The 16,799-nt window shown below is 38.0% G+C and overlaps 1 protein-coding gene across 2 annotated transcripts in view; it reads right to left on the bottom strand.

Moving 5' to 3' along the window:
- Positions 1-16,799, bottom strand: part of LOC136857198 (glyoxylate reductase/hydroxypyruvate reductase) — a 140,909-nt gene that overhangs the window by 66,731 nt on the left and 57,379 nt on the right. For both annotated transcript variants that reach the window (XM_067135662.2, XM_068225090.1), the window contains one exon: positions 12,643-12,773. In XM_067135662.2, coding sequence (XP_066991763.1) covers positions 12,643-12,773 — 131 coding nt within the window. The remainder of the gene's footprint in view (positions 1-12,642; positions 12,774-16,799) is intronic.

Below are 16,799 nucleotides of genomic sequence, written 5' to 3'. Positions count from 1 at the left end.
ATTTTTCTAGCCAATAGGAATAAATATAACCCTTACCGCTATGGAAAGGGCTGCCTGGCCGAGGCGGTAAAGGCGTGCTCGGTTCGCCCGGAAGGATGTGGGTTCGAATCCCCGCCAGGAAGTCGTAAAATTTAAGACATGAGATTTCCACTTCCGGAGGTGCATATGGCCCTGAGGTTCACTCAGCCTACACCAAAAATGAGTACCAGGTTAATTCCTGGGGGCAAAGGCGGCCGGGCGTAGAGCTAACCACTCTACCCCATCACGTGCCGAGGTTAACAATGGTGGAAGCCTTTACCTTCCACTCCTCCAAGGGCCTTCATGGCCTGTACAGAGGTGACTTTGCTTTGCTTTTACCACTATGGAGGAACTATAATCTATCAGCTTCATTGTCCGTATTGATGAATTAAGAATGCAAGTATGAAGAATGAGATTTCCACCTAATCAATACTTTATTACAAATGTTTGAAGTTATCTACATTGAAACAGTACCAGTTTCGACCTGTAAAAAGGTCATCATCAGCTGTTGGTGAACCTGCTTAAGCGATAGTACGTAAAACATTACTAAAACTAATTTAACAAGAATGCCTTATTCTAATATAATATTACTTAAGATATATACATATGGTACAATATGGGGCTTAGACTCATTGGAGTTCCATTCAAAAATCTGTGCTGTTACCAACATTATGTCAAACATATACATATATACATATGGTGCAGTAAAGGGCTTTGGCTTGCTGGAATCCCTAGAATGCCACACCCTCCAAAAATTGTATAACAGAGGTTGAAAATACAGTTCCTATAGGATAGAGGATCACTGAGGTTTCGGTGTTAAGTTGAAACGTCTTTGCAGCATGTCGGCACTGACACCAACCGTTGTGAATACACAATCAAGGTGCTTTGTTGGGCCGCAATTTTGCGGGGGGCGTAATCGACTGAGGTTCTGTAGCTTGTTCATTCTTATTGTATGATGTTGCTGATAAATACTAATTTCCAGGTTCCTTGTTGAGGCATGTCATGCTATGGATGAAGTTTTGAAATTAAAGAAAGGTTGTTAGAGTCCCCTCTTCACACTTTCATTTGTGCTCAGGTAAATTCAAAATCTGAGAAAGAAAAAGGAAGTGGAATTAGAGTAACTGATAGAGAGTGCCTGCTAAATGGAAGTAGGAATTAGAATAACTGATAGGGAGTGCCTGCTAAATGGTTTGTGTGCTAAGGAGTGTGTGTTACGTGTGGGCTGGATATGTCTTCAAGTGTAGCCGGGAGTGTGCTGCACCTTGTTGCGTGTGCGTCGTGTTGCTGTCGTAGTGTTCAGATTGAGAGGTGGTGGGGAGGGGGAAGCAGCTTCTGGAGGGGATGGGGTGGAGTGGGTTCTGTCTTTTGGGTTTTGTGTGGGTTTGTGTCTGCTGATTCTTTTTAAATATGTGTCTTTTAGAATGGGAATGGCTGTGTTGAAGAGAATGTTAGTTTTATCTGTGATTTCATTTAAGTTGAGGTTGGGATTAGCGTATTGGTCCATATTGATATAAAAATCTTCCATTATGTTGAGCAATGGGCCTGTGGGGTTCATATTTAGAATTTCCATATCGTTCTCGATATTAGTGAACTTATGCTTGTGTTCTTCGACATGTTGCCCTATGGATGAAAAGCGGTTATATTTAGTGGCATTGACATGTTCGCTGTAGCGAATGGAAAAGCATCTGCCGGTACGTCCGATATAGCTGGCTTTACAATCGTTGCATTTAATGCGGTACACTCTTGAGTGGCTTCATACTTGCACTATGGAGGAATACAAGATAATGTAACCTGATGTCAGTTTGCTGCTCCCTCTCTTACAAGCTAACTCTCTTACAAATGAACTTTCTTACAAACAAATTCTCTTACGCAATAGACTCTCTTATAAAACAGATTTTCTTACTTACAAATTTCTACAAGCTGACAATCTTACACTCTTCAATTCTATGAGACTTGGAATTAAGGTACTTCAACTAGTTGCCTACATCAAGCAGCCAAGAGATTATGCGGAGAGCGACCTCGAAGCCAGGTGCGATCTGCTTTGAAAGGAAGCCAAATGGGGGGGTGGGGGTGGATGACAGTTTTAGAGAACCAACTCGGCAACAGTCTGATGCTAAATTGTTCACCTGTTGACTATAAGTTACCTTCTCACAAGTGTCGTACATGGAATATGAGGCCAGTGCATTTGATTTTTATGCAGCAAGATATTTATTCAGCAGTGAGCAAGATGATTTGTGTGTAATGTTTAATGCGCCCATCCTGAAGTTTAACGTCAGTTTCAGCTCGTAATCCATAGAAAAAACGTGGTCATCAGTCGACTTATTATGAGTGCAGCAAGGGATGCGAATAAGGAACACCATGAAGTCATCTCTACTTAATACTATGTGGGGCTCATTCATCAACATGACCCGCTAAATCATCGAGTCACGCCCATGATGCTGAACCTCCACCACCGCCAATGGAACCCAGGACTTTAGCCTCATCCTGACCTACGTAGATGATCGACAATCATCACTGCCATATGAGTACCAATTTTTGTAACTAATCTTATATTTCCGTTGACTAGATTATGATCTCTCTTTTGAAGTAATTATTCATCTCTAAATTAGCAGCAGAAATAGATTTTCTTCCATCTATTTAAGGTGTTGATTAGATAGTGTGAAATGCATGTTGTAGTATATCTCAGTACAAAAATGATAGTACAATCTTCTAGATTGAAATTCCAAGGCCCTCTTTGACACATTATAAACAGTGTAATAATAATTATGAAATATCAATGATTAATTAAATAATTAATTCATATTTTTCTTGATTGAATATAACCTTATGTTGTGAAATGAATGGTAGAATTTCATCTACTTAAGAATTCCATGTGAAAATAAGTGGGTGATCAAACGATTATCAATCTGCTGAGGAGAATAATAATCACTGAACTAAAAATAATGAGAATTGAGAGAAAGTGAGGATCAGGAATAGTGGTAGGCTATATAAATGGTGTTGGGCTATTAAATTAGTTTAAGTTGTGGAAACTTGCTATTTGACTGATGTATGCTCAGTTTGAACCAGCAGAACAAACAGTATGGCATTGTGACCATTTTATCAGATTTTATGCTAATTAATTATGAGTGATGTTTTTCTGAGCATCTGTTTAGCTAATTGAGAGCAACCATTGGCTCATGTAACAATAATATTCATTTAGAAGGCTCTTTGCTAGTTGCTTTACGTCGCACCGACACAGATAGGTCTTTTGGCGACGATGGGACAGGAAAGGGCTAGGAGTGGGAAGGAAGCGGCCGTGGACTTAATTAAGGTACAGCCCCAACATTTGCCTGGTGTGAAAATGGGAAACCACGGAAAACCATTTTCAGGGCTGCCGACAGTGGAATTCGAACCTACTATCTCCCAAATACTGGATACTGACCGCACTTAAGTTTAGAAGGCTCAGTATGTTATTAGAGAAGTAGCTATTTATCACATTCCAGTAAATAATTTCCGTGTTGGTTAGTAAATTTTATTCTTTACATCAATTCTTTTAAGATGACGTGTTGCTCTACAATGAATAGTTCATGGAAGTGATTTCTACATATTCAATCACCAACCTGTAGGGTGGGAATTTTATTGGTTTGAATATCGTAAATTAAGGTCACCTACCAGATCAACTAAGAGAAAATAATAATCATTATCCTACAAATATGACCATGAGAAATTTACATAAATACTCTGTGTGTGTGTGCGTGTGCATGTGTGTGTGTAGTAGAAGATAGACTTTGATTACTGTGAAGAATATTTGTCCATTATGTGAACCATGTGCTCAATGAAGATACAGTTTGCAGGCGATCTAGCTTCAATTACTCAGAGTACGGATTTGGCACACTGTGAGGATGTACTTACAGAGGCCCTATCAACCATGTGTGACTATTTTCACAAATGGAGACTCCAGACAAATCCTAGTAAAATGGAAGTAACAGCATTCCACTTGCATAACATGGAAGCTAATCGGAAGCTACATGTGGTTTTCAATGGAACAGAAGTCTCCCACAACTTCTTCCCAAAATATCTGGGTGTCACACTGGATCGATCCTTGTCATTCAAACAGCATTGCTTGAATCTGTCAAAAAAACTGAGTACAAGAGTAAATCTGCTGCATAAACTAGCGGGCAGCAACTGGGGTGCAGATGCAAATACTCTTCACTCTGCTTCACTTTCTCTAGCATACTCGGCTGGTGAGTACTGCACTCCTGTGCGGGAAAACAGTGTACATTCGAGCAAGATTGACGTACAGCTCAATGAAACCATGAGAGTTGTTACTGGTACAGTGAGGTCCACTCCTACTCAGTGGCTGCCTGTTTTAGCAAACATTGCTCCTCCAGATCTGAGGAGAAAAGCAGCGAAAGTACAGTTGCTCAAGAAGACCTTTGCACACAGGAACTCACTCTTGTTCAATGCCTTATGAGATCCACCTGTGATGAGGTTAAAATCCCGGAATCCACTCTGGACTGATCTACAGTCCTATGAAAAATTAAGTATAACAGCTGAATGGAGACAGCGATGGGAACAATGTCCACCCACCAACGCCTTTCTGATTAAAGACCCACCGAAGAAAGTGCTAGGTTTCGATCTTCCTCAACATGAGTGGTCAAAACTCAACCGTTTCAGAACAGGCCATGGCAGGTGCCGATATATGATGAAAAAGTGAGGATATTGTGAAAGTGCTGCGTGTGAGTGTGGTGCTGAGAAGCAGACATTGCTTCATGTTGTTGAGAGCTGTCCACTGTCAGCATTTAAGGATGGTTTGTGGGCTCTGCATGAATTGACACCAAGTGCAGTGGACTGGTGACTGGTTGTCGAAGCTGGACATTCTAGTTTAATAATAATAATAATAATAATAATAATAATAATAATAATAATTAATGAAGGTATTCCTGGACGTCGTGCAAAATTTTCCGTAGTGGAAGGTCCAGATCGTGTTGTATTTCAGCCATTTTTCTAGATATGTTAGACAATTTTCCTACATATTTTAACTTTGCTAGTAGAAAATTTTGATCAGTGATTAAATCTTTTAATGAAGATAGATCATATTTTAGTCTAGGAAACTAAAAGATTAGTCAATGAAATTAATTCTTGTTAGCCAAGGAAAGAAAAATTTGAAGACATTGAAATAAGGTTACATTTGTCAGAAGCCAATGAAAATACAATTTGAATACCACAGTCTAAGGAAATAAGTCCAGTGTAAAGTAAAATTCCAGATGAATAAGGCATGTAATGAAATGAGCTACTTACGAGTCCAATAAACCATATACCATGTTTCTAAGCAATGTAATTAAATACTATGCTGAGGATGAAATGGCAAGATTGACGCACTAACATCAGTGTTCTGGAAGAAGCTAACTCCACTAGCATTGAGGCCATGATTATCAAGCACCAACTTCGCTGGACAGGCCACATCGTTCACATGCCTGAATTCCGTCTCCCAAAACAAATTATGTACTCCCAGCTAAAGGATGGTCACAGAAAACTTGGAAGACCACAAAAGCATTACAAAGATACACTAAAAACCAACATGGAAAAGTGTCAAATGAAAACTAATAACTGGGAAGCTACGGCACATAACCGCACAGTCTAGCGTCGCAATGTCTGGGAAGGAACTCAGCGCTTCGAGCAAGAAAGGTGGAGAACAGAAATTGACAAGCGCATTGCAAGAAGACAACGTCAGCTCATGAAGAAAAACCAAACTACACAGCCAGTACCTAACAGAACAAATGTGTGTCAAAAATGTGGAAAAATCTGCAGTTCTAGGATTGGCCTCTACAGTCACTTAAGATCTCACAAAAACTAAGTTCTTCAGGAAGACAATCATACTCATTTACGAGGGATAGCCCATCACTATGCTAATAACACTAGCCTGCAAAAAAAACTTTTTTTTGTGCGGTAAAAATGAAAATAGGTGGTTTTTATGAATTTCATAACGCAGAATTCGAGAAAAAAATTAGTTTTGGCGTATCACGTCTGGTTTAGTGGCAATTTTACAAAATGTTATTTTGTTCTTACGTAAAACTGTTGATACTCAGTATTGATTAAATTTGATATATTAATGTAAATTTCAGCTTGCAAAATGTAATCATATTTTTAATGCATTAAATACACATAAATGCTGCTTTGTAAGCAAGTAGATGGTTTGTATTATATTTCTAATGTATATTGAAATTCATGAAACTGAAGCATAAAGCGCCTATTTAGTTTCGGCTGTACATTTGCTTTTAAATTAATATAACCGTACCTTGAATTAAAATGACATGGTTAAACATACATAGTTTGTTACTTACATTATGTGCAGGTTAGATTCACACTCCGTCTTTTTCCTTTTTCCGTTTTCCGCGGAATTTCCAGGTTTTTGAAGTTCCTGAATGATCTATAGAAGAGTCGTCTCGTGCAATCAACCAACAGTAATCGGCCATCATATTCACATCCCAACGTCCCTGATAGCGTCGTTCTGTATCTTTGAGATCCTGGTGAAACCTTTGACCTTGTTCTTCACTGACAGTTCCTAAATTTGGAGGGAAATAATCCAGATGCGAAGCTAAGAAATGAAGCTTAAGGCTCATATTACAACCGAGTTCCTTAAACTTTACCAACATTTTCCTTACAATTTCTTTGTATTGAGGGCCCTTAATGTTGCCAAGGAATTTAGTCACTACATCTTTGAATGTGGTCCATGCCTCCTTCTCAATTTTGGTCATCGTGTCAGTGAAATTTTTATCCTTCATCAGTTTACGAATCAGTGGTCCATCAAATACGCCTTTTTTTATTTTTGCATCTGATAATGAAGGAAATTTAGTGGATAAATATTGGAAGCATAGGCTACTTTTATCTAATGCCTTGACATACTGTTTCATCAATCCTAATTTGATGTGCAAGGGTGGAAGTAGAATTTTTTTTACGGTCAATAAGACTTACATTCAAGACATTTTTGGATCCTGGTTGTAGTTGTTTCCTTTCTGGCCAATTCACTGTATTCCAATGTTTATCCCGTGCCCTGCTATCCCATTCGCATAGTAAACAGGGAAATTTTGTGTAGCCTTTTTGTTGCCCCAGCAACAATCCAATGATCTTCAGATCATCGCAAATTTGCCACTCATGCTCGTGATATTTAATTTTTTCAAGCACCAACTTTAAGGTCTTGTATGTTTCACACATTTTTGTGGAGTGTGCAGTGGTACGGATGCCATAACATTTGTATTATGAAGCAAAACAGCCTTTAAACTTCTTTTGAAAGAGTCAATAAAAAAACGCACTTACTAGGATCATACTCTTTCTCTTCCAATTGACGTAAAAGATTTGAAACATCCGTACAAAATACAAGTTAATCTTCTTGAATATAATACTTTCCGAATTCTTTGTCACAATTTCGGTACCAGGAAAATGTAACACCATGTGCCAACATATTCTTTTCGTGCAATCTTGAACCAAGTAATTCACTTTTGTCTTTGGTTAGCTCTAAGTCCCTTATCAGATCATCCTACACACCTCGCAGTCTATTGCATATCTGGGGGAGTTTGTTATGAATTTACCAGGAAGCCCCCAACTACAAAATGAAAATTTAGACAGCAATAAACCTATAATAAAATGCAAACAATAACAAATCAAATCACATAGTTGTATTCTAAAAAAAAGTTGCGCGAGAACATCTCTCAACATTACATCTTACGAATTCATGCAGATATTAAACTAAATACTAAAATACTAAATACTAAAATTCTATCTTTGAGCGCAATGAGGTTGTTCCGTAGGGCACCTGGTTAGGTGCTCGCTTCTATGATCAAGGCTGAAGGAATGATGCTTAGCATAGTCTAATTCTTGAGATCAATGAAACAGTAAAAAATCTATGCCAAGGCAAAATTCTGGCACTTTACCAACTTTAAGGTTATAAGTATTTAAAGAAACATTAAATGCATATTATTACTACATTTTGGGAAGAATAGCCAGTCCTGTGATGTGGGGACAGTGTGTCTGCTTCTTAATTGGAGGTCGTGAGTACAATTCCTGACCATTTCAGGGATTTCAGTTCTGGACTGAGAATGGAATGGGGTTCACTCAACCTTGTGAGACTAACAGATAAGTCATCTGATACAAGATACAGCGGATCCAGTCAAGAAAGCCAAGAGATTCGGCTGAGGATATCATTGTGCTGACCACGTGTCACTCCAGTATCTGCAAGCTGTCTGACTGAACAGCAATCATCATGAAAGGCCAAGGTCCTAATGGGCTATTGTGCCACTTATTTGTACTTTTCAGCCTGAATACATTTACACTATCTACATAATACCCAATGAAAATGAAAATCCACAGCCTGTTTCCAGTCATTCAACCGGGTCAGGAATGGAATGAATGAAGCCCCCATCTAGCGGCGAGGATGGGAATTGTGCCAGCTGCCGAAGCCTGTTGCACTCCTCTGGAGCAATGATTAATGAATGACAGATGGAATGAAATGGGTTTTTTCTTTTTGCTAGGGGCTTTACGTCGCACCGACACAGATAGGTCTTATGGCAATGATGGAAATGATATTGGAGAGTGTTGCTGGAATGAAAGATGACAGGAAAAAACGGAGTACCTGGAGAAAAACCTGTCCCGCCTCTGCTTTTTCCAGCACAAATGTCACATAGAGTGACCGGGATTTGAATCACGGAACCCAGCGGTGAAAGGCCAGTGCGCTGCCACCTGAGCCACGGAGGTTGCACATAATACCCAATATATTCCTGTAAATTGGAATTTAATTTTTTAGACATTAATTTGTCATTTTGTATTTAGATTCTTTATTTCTGCAATAGCAACCCAAGTTAATTAAACTACAGTGATTCAGCCCTCCAATTAAACCACTCAACGTTCTTAAGTAATGAGGGCTAATATTAAAATGCAAACATAGATTTTAGAAACATTGTTTTTTATCATTATAAACATTAAAGATCAAGTCTGTGCCTTTGGTAATAACATCTCAAGAAAGATATCATCTTAGAACCCCTTGCAACTAAAAATATATATTAACAGTCTGTAAAATGAAAATGGGGTGGCACCAGGAATGGATGAAATTAGTGTGGAAACGATAAAGGCTGCTGGACCTGTTGGACTATAATGGGTGTACGGACTGCTAAAGTGCACATGGAAACAGAAACGTGCCAAAAGACTGAAGAAAGGGAATAATAGTACCAGTCTTTAAGAAGGGGGACAAAAAAAAGTGTGATAACTATGGAAGAATCACACTTGCAGTTGCAATTCAGGCAGCAAGGTGAAAAGACACAATAGTGCTGAGCAGGTGACAAGTGTAGGAAGAGCAAAGGCGAGTGAAACATGGGAGTATCAATTGAGCAATATCGGTGTAATATAGGCAAGTGGCAATGCAGAATGAAAATGAAAGCAATACAGACTGGAATCAATAACCATAACATCTAGCAGATGGTGTTAACATCAGTGATGGTGATGATGCTATTGGTGATCCGTGGTATTAACCCAGGGCCTGGACTGTCTTGGGAAGACATGGAGAAGCTTAAGGAGGTCTTGAAAGTGGAAAAGACGTGGGAAATGATAATGAAACAAAGTAGAGAATCGAAGGAATTGAGGACCTTCTTAGAAGCAGAACTCAATGATATCTAGGAGAGCCTGCTACAGGATAAGATAGAGATGGTTGAAATGAAGAATAAGATACTGGAATTAGACGAAAGGATAAGAAAGATGGAAGTAAAGGAACGGATTTGAGAGAAGGCAGAGATGATGAGAAATATAATAATCTATGGATTGGTAGAGACAGATAAAGAGAACCCAAATGAATTGCTGGATAGAGTACTTTCCTTAATCAGGGAGAAACTGGAAGTTGAATGCTATGACAGTGATATTGATTATGTATTCAGATTAGGGAAAAATATGGGAAGGAGACTGATCAAGGTATGCATGGTGTTGAGCTTGAAGGCTCATAAATTTTTGGAGAATGCAAAGAACCTGAAAGGGTAAAAAATATGAGTCAAGAAAGAACTTGATCAAAAGGAAATGATAAATATGAAAACGCTTTGCTTTCATGTACAAAAAGCGTGGCAATCAGGACTAAAAGCCTATATCCGCAGAAGCAGACTCATGGTTGTGAGTGACACGTGGAGTAGGCAGTGGTCGGTGAACCAGCTACGCGAGATGGAGCAACGCCCTAATGTGTCAGCTATGCAGAAGGTCAGGGCCTGGACAACGAGCAAGGCCCAGCTGAGTGCAGCAGCAGCCTCAGTAGGTGTTGCTGATCAAAGCGGAAATGGAGGCCACGACAACCCAGTTACGAAAGTGAGTAATCACCAATCCAGACAAGCAGCACAGGAAAGAGCAGTTCCAAGGAGAGATACCAGCTCAGAAAGAAGAAAAAAACGTAAGCCAGCATTAAACTTAAACTACATTTGGGTTAAAAAAAAGGGATGACGAGTACTGAGGAAACTAAGGATAGGGAAGAAAGAATAATTAGTTCCCCAGATGATTCTATTATTCAATTAGATAAATCAATAATGACCGGGAGTAGAGCTGCGAGCTCAATAGATATACTCGCAAATAAATAACTAGGCTGGGGTGTGGGAGTAATAAATAATATAGATGGTATACTAAGTAAACTGGGAAATTATGAGGTCAGGGATTTAATGCGCGAAAATGAGATTACGGCGATGATTGAAACACGGTTAGCAGATGGATATAAGTTGCAAATACCGTGTTATAAAATCTGGAGTAAACGAAGCAAAGAAGGAGTCTAAAGCACTTAGAGCAAAATATCTGGGAAGTGAATATAAAACAAAACTAGAAAGAGAGAGAGAATTCTATACAATTGCTAAAATATTAAACAGTTGATTACACTGGAAAGAATAGCAAAATTTTGACATTATATTCTATTCATAATTGAGGCATGTTGTAAGTAGTAGGATACTCCAATAAGACATGTGACACAAAAGTAAGAATTAAATAAGCTAAGGAAAGATACATGTTGTCCTAGACAATATAGCATTGTTAATGTCTAGGACAAAACAAATTATATTTAGTGTAGTAACAGCCAAATAATTATAAGAGAAAAATATAATGCATGTATCAAACTTTAACAAATTGCAATAAAAGAGTGCTTTCTCCCTAGTTTCAGGCGATCTGAACTAGGGGATGGGAGTACTGTATTCTATTCTAGGAATCACACTCTTATTACAAGCTGCAAATAAAGAAAAGAAACAGAAAGGATATTAGAGAGGAGAATGAGAAGAAAGGTAGAAGAAGAGCTGCAAGAGGAACAGCATGACTTTATAAGAGGAAGAACTACAGTGGACCCAATCTTCAGCATGAGGCAATTAATGAAAAAGAATTGGGAATATGGAAAGGATCTGGTCATGACATTCATAGATCTAACAAAGGCATACAAAGTACAATAGTGTTCTCAGGGAGAAGGTTTGGGAAACCATGATTAGAAAGAGAGGGGATAAACAAACTGAAGAAATTGTGCAAGCAACATACAATAACTCCGTCAGCAGTGCACAGACTCCGGTTGGAAAGACGGAATGGTTTAAAAAAAAACTGGACTAAGAGAGAGGAGTGTGCTGTCACCTCTTTTGTTCCTAATTGTTATTGACAAAATTGTAAAGAAGACAAAGGAAGCATATGGAAATAGGGAGATGAAGTTATTACTGTTTACAGATGATATTGTGGTCTGGGGAACAAATAGCAAAGAATTAAAAGAACAACTTGATGCAGTGAATGTGAAAATTGAAAAGTATGATATGAAAATCAGGACAAAGAAAAGCAAGACCATGGTGATATCAAGAGTAGAAAGATAAGGGAAAAATATTGTGAAAATTGGTGGTTAAAACCTTGAAAGTGTTGACAGTTTAAATACCTAGGGAGTAAATTAATGCAGAATACAAGGCTGGACATGGAAATTAGAGCGCAACAGGGCAATGCATTCTATCAGAGTATAAGAAACCTACAAGGCTGGACATGGAGATTAGCAAGAGGATGCAACAGGGCAATGCATTCTACCAGAGTGTAAGAAACCTTGTCTGGAATAAGGAAGTACCGAGGAAGTGTAAAAATATTATGTACAAAACGTATTATCCACCCATATGGACTTATCTAGCTGAGACCCGGACAAAGACAAGTAAGGAGGAGAGTAGACTGAAATGAAATACCTAAGAAGTATGATTGCTAATACAAGGAAAGACAGAGTGAGAAATGAAGATGCTAGTAAGGAAATTGGACTAGAACATCTAAATGAGAGAATTTATAAGAATAAAGGTGTACAGAGGATGGAGGAGAAAAAAATACGAAAACAGAAAGAGAGTGAGAGGGAGACCTAGAACAAGGTGGATTGATTCAATAAAATAGGCGTGCAAGAAGAAGAAGAAGAGGAAGAAGAAGCCTGGACTGAGACAAAAATGAAGGAAGATGAATGGTGGAAGGAGAGAGGAAAGTGGAAAAGTGCCATAAATGCCCCCAAATGGCAGGAGCTGGATAAGGGGAAAGGACGATGATAAATAGAACATGTATATGGTTCCTGACTTCAGACCAAAAATAATTAAAAATACCATATTTACTTTGGGGTATTAAGTATTAACAAAATGTTCTAGCACTTGCCTGCACTATCCAACACAGCCATATCAACTTTGTCAGTTAATAGGCAAAACAATCCATCTATTCCTTTCACTTGTTTCAACAATTCTTCCCTCGGTACAGGAGATTCTTTATGCCAAATTTCAACACTGCACCTTAAAACAAACAATAAAATATTTAAAATATGTCAATGGACCAGAAAGAATAAAAGCAACTGACATCATCAGCTCATTCAAGTAGGTAGATCAGTAGCATATGGTATCAATATAATCAATGTATGTTTAGTCCTCAGCCCGAAGGCTGGTTGGATCCTCAACAGCTCCGCCATCAGCTGTCATAGATGGCCTAGGCATCACTGAAGAGGCGTACTAGGGAAATGAGGAGTGAGGTAGTTTCCCGTTGCTTTCCTCACCGAGCCAGAAGTTGCTATTACATATCAGTCTGCCAAGCCCACTGAAATGCATGCAACAACCTACCCTATGAGCAATATTTTCACACCATTCATAGCAGGGACTGGCTGCAGAAGGAATGGCATTACTAGCATCACTCATACCTCAGTCACTTTCATTTTGTCAAAGCCAAGGATAAAGCTGAGACAGATTAATGAAAGTAACAAGATTGCTCTAGCCCATACCAGAAGACGTAGTGCACTGTAAACACTAGGTCCCGCCAGCAAAGGCATATATATAATCAATATAATCTCTTTATTTGCAAATGAGATGTCTACCTCAGTGGCAAATGGTACACTAAAATACATTATTGTCAAGCACTAGATATTAAATTAACAAGAGAAGAAAATTTTCTCAAAATACAATATTATACAATTTATGCTAACAATTTTTTCTATTAAACATACAGCTCATCCTTAATAAATTTATATTGTTTACAAAATTCTACTTATAATATCTCCTGTACTACTTACAAATATAGTCACCTGATATACAGTATGTGGAATTACTTCAAATGATACTATACAACTGGTATAAGATTAATATTTACATTGCATTTTTTTTTTTTTTTTTTTTTTTTTTACCCATTCTGGAACCTAAGTAGCATAACAACCTGCTGCGTCTTAACCAGAGCCCCTTTTGCCACCACTTTTCAGAGTTCCTGAAGGGCCTTCATAGCTACCGTAGCGGTCCCAGGGCCCTCGAAGTCCCCACTGTACTTCACCCCTACAGGCAGTCCCCTACTTTGGCTGTCTAAACTCCTTAGACCAGGGGATGGAATTAATTTATTCACACACATTTTTTATTTACATTAACCTGCACTGGTCGAATGCCCTCTAACATTTCATTTAATTTCTCTGTTGCTGTTTATTCTCTTCTTGAATATCTGTACAGATTTTGGAAAAGGATCAAACACTACCCCTGGTAAACTGTTCCACTCCTTCACACCCTTCCCAATGAATGAAAATTTACCCCAATCGCTTCTGCTAAAATTCCTTCTAATTTTATATTTGTGTTCAATCCTGCTGATATAATTATTTTCCAACTGAAGCCTCTCACGGATATCTCCCCATGTTTCTTCTCCTGTACAGGCTCTATATAATCCTATAAGTCTAGTTTTCTCCCCTCTCTTACTTAAAGTTTCCCACCCAAGTTCCTTTAACATTTCTGATACACTACTCTTTCTCCTGAATTCCCCTGTTACAAATCTTGCTGCTTTCCTCTGCACACTATCTATTTCTTTTATTAGGTATTCTTGGTGAGGATCCCAAACACTGTTTGCATGTTCCAATAATGGACAAACCATACTTAAGTAACTTTTTTCTTTTAAGGCAATGCATCTGTGAAAATTCTAAAATCTACAGTTTTCATCCTATCGCCTAAGAATTTTGATCATTTAATGTCAGTATCAGTATGATACAACATACAAAGTTTCAAGTTTCTATCAGTAACAGTTTTTGAGATATTAATAAATTTATCAATATTTTTAACAATTTTCGACGTATTTATAAAATGCTCCTCATGCCAAACGGCTCAACAGATCTGGAGTAAAATTTAATCTTGGTTTTAAAAGACCAATATAAAAGAAGTGATGTGTGGGTTTTGACAAATTTTAATTACACTGAAAGGAACAAATTATTTCACATAGGCTTAACTTTTTAATTATATTTTATGATGATCATGATGAGTAAAAACTCGATTGCCACTGAACTATTGCATGTATTTTAAAATTTGCACATCAGTTTGCTATTATGTTATACCTGAAACTATCCTAAAAGTTTCAAGTAGATTGATTGAAAACTGTGGCATGAGGAGCATTTTGAATCTTGAAAAGTGCTGGAAAATAAATTCTGAGGAAAAAGAGATTGAAATTTTAGAGATGAACAATAGTCCAGTACCTGAATCTAGTTGACTTAGAACTCCCCAGCACCATATGTTGGACCCTCTGCTGCCTTCTTCCTGGCCTCATTAGCAGTTTAGAGAGTTTTAGTTTCCTTCGGGCTCTTTTGAACCCTTGTCGCCCAGACACTCCACTGTGGTCAATTCTATGCTTGTCCCTCATTACACTAATTTTCTGTCCTGAGCTGCTAACTTTACACCCCTAACACTAGCTTTTAGTTTCTCACTTGCTTCACAACCCATGTTGAATTCAGCAATTGCTGATGTTACAGCAATCTCCAGTTCTTTTTTTGACATAAACACTTCCTTCGGATACTTAGCCCAAATTACATTATGCATTCCCCGGGCACAATATTTGGTGTGGGGATTTTAACTTCCCCTACTTGATCTTGTAAAATAGTACTTACATTCTTATTCCTGTTAGAAATGTCATTGTTTCACTTTATCCAACACTTTACTAGGTCGTTTCTTCCGGCGACGACAAGTGTCAATTCTTCTGCCCATTATGTACACTGATAATAACACAACCTCACAAATCCCAACTTCAAAAACTAAGCTGCTTGCACTAAGTTGATCCTGTTATTGTTTATGGATCATTTATAATACACTTATTACAAATGTAACATTTAAGAAATTACAGAAAAGCAGAGTAGGCCTAAAACACGAATGATAAACACAACACGTGAGATGACAACTCTTTGTTTACATTCAACACATGGACAAGCTCCATCACTGAAATAAGCGCCAATTCCACTCGATATATCGATAGTCCATCAGAATAGCCAACATAAAGACCCACAGCAACAAAATTTCTTACATTCAACCCGCACGCTCAATTCAAAACCTTCAAGAAACGAAAGATATTCATGAGAATAGTGTCGATGGGCGGCAACGCCCACTTGCACCGGGTCATTTAAATGGCCACTAAAGGCTTTAAATGGCTGATATTTAAATAAAACAAAGCTCAAAAATAAAGTACAAGGTATAAACATTATGAGAACGTTAAAAACTAAAAATGGATTTTTTTCACAATTTTCACCAAATTTCACCGATACATTGCCTTAAGTCTTTGTTGCATCCTTTAAGTAGCCTCATTATGACATGTAACGATCTGTATGCTTTCCCAACAATGTCATCCACATGACCCTTCCAGTGCAAATTACTTTCAAATCTCACACCTAAGTATGTGCACTTGCCATCTTTTGGGATAACTACCTCATCCAAAGTATACTCAAATTCAGTTTTAAAACTCCTGTTAGTAAATGTTGTAACAGTTGATTTGCCTCCATTAACCTTCATACTATTCTCTTCAACCCATTGCTGGATACTCTCAAGGTCCCTTTGCAATTCTGAACAATCCTCAATATTACTTATTTCCCTATAAACAATTATGTCATCTGCATACAATCTTATTTTTGATGTTATATTGTTCCCTAAATCATTTACGTATATTAAGAAAAGTAACAGACTGATTATACTACCCTGTGCAATTCCCTTCCAAACTTTCTCTTCCTGTGATACATTATTTCCTACTTTGACTTTCTGAACCCTTGAATTTAGAAATGTTTTTATGCAACATATAACCCTTACGTCCAATCCTATTCCCTCCAATTTCTTTAATAATATTCCATGTTCCACTCTATCAAAGGCTTTGAAAAGATCTATGGCTATGCAATCTAACTGGCCTCCTGAATCCAATTGATCTGGTATGTCCTGCTGAAATCCCACCAGTTGTGCCTCACAAGAAAATTTCCTTCTAAATCCATACTGGCTCCTCATGAACCAATTTTTATCATCACATATCCCTCTGATGTACTTTGTTATTAAACTCTC

Source organism: Anabrus simplex, chromosome 1 (assembly GCF_040414725.1).
Source record: "Anabrus simplex isolate iqAnaSimp1 chromosome 1, ASM4041472v1, whole genome shotgun sequence".
Classification (NCBI taxonomy): domain Eukaryota; kingdom Metazoa; phylum Arthropoda; class Insecta; order Orthoptera; family Tettigoniidae; genus Anabrus; species Anabrus simplex.
Note: the sequence above shows the minus strand (reverse complement) of the source record. Positions and strands in the feature narration are given on the sequence as shown.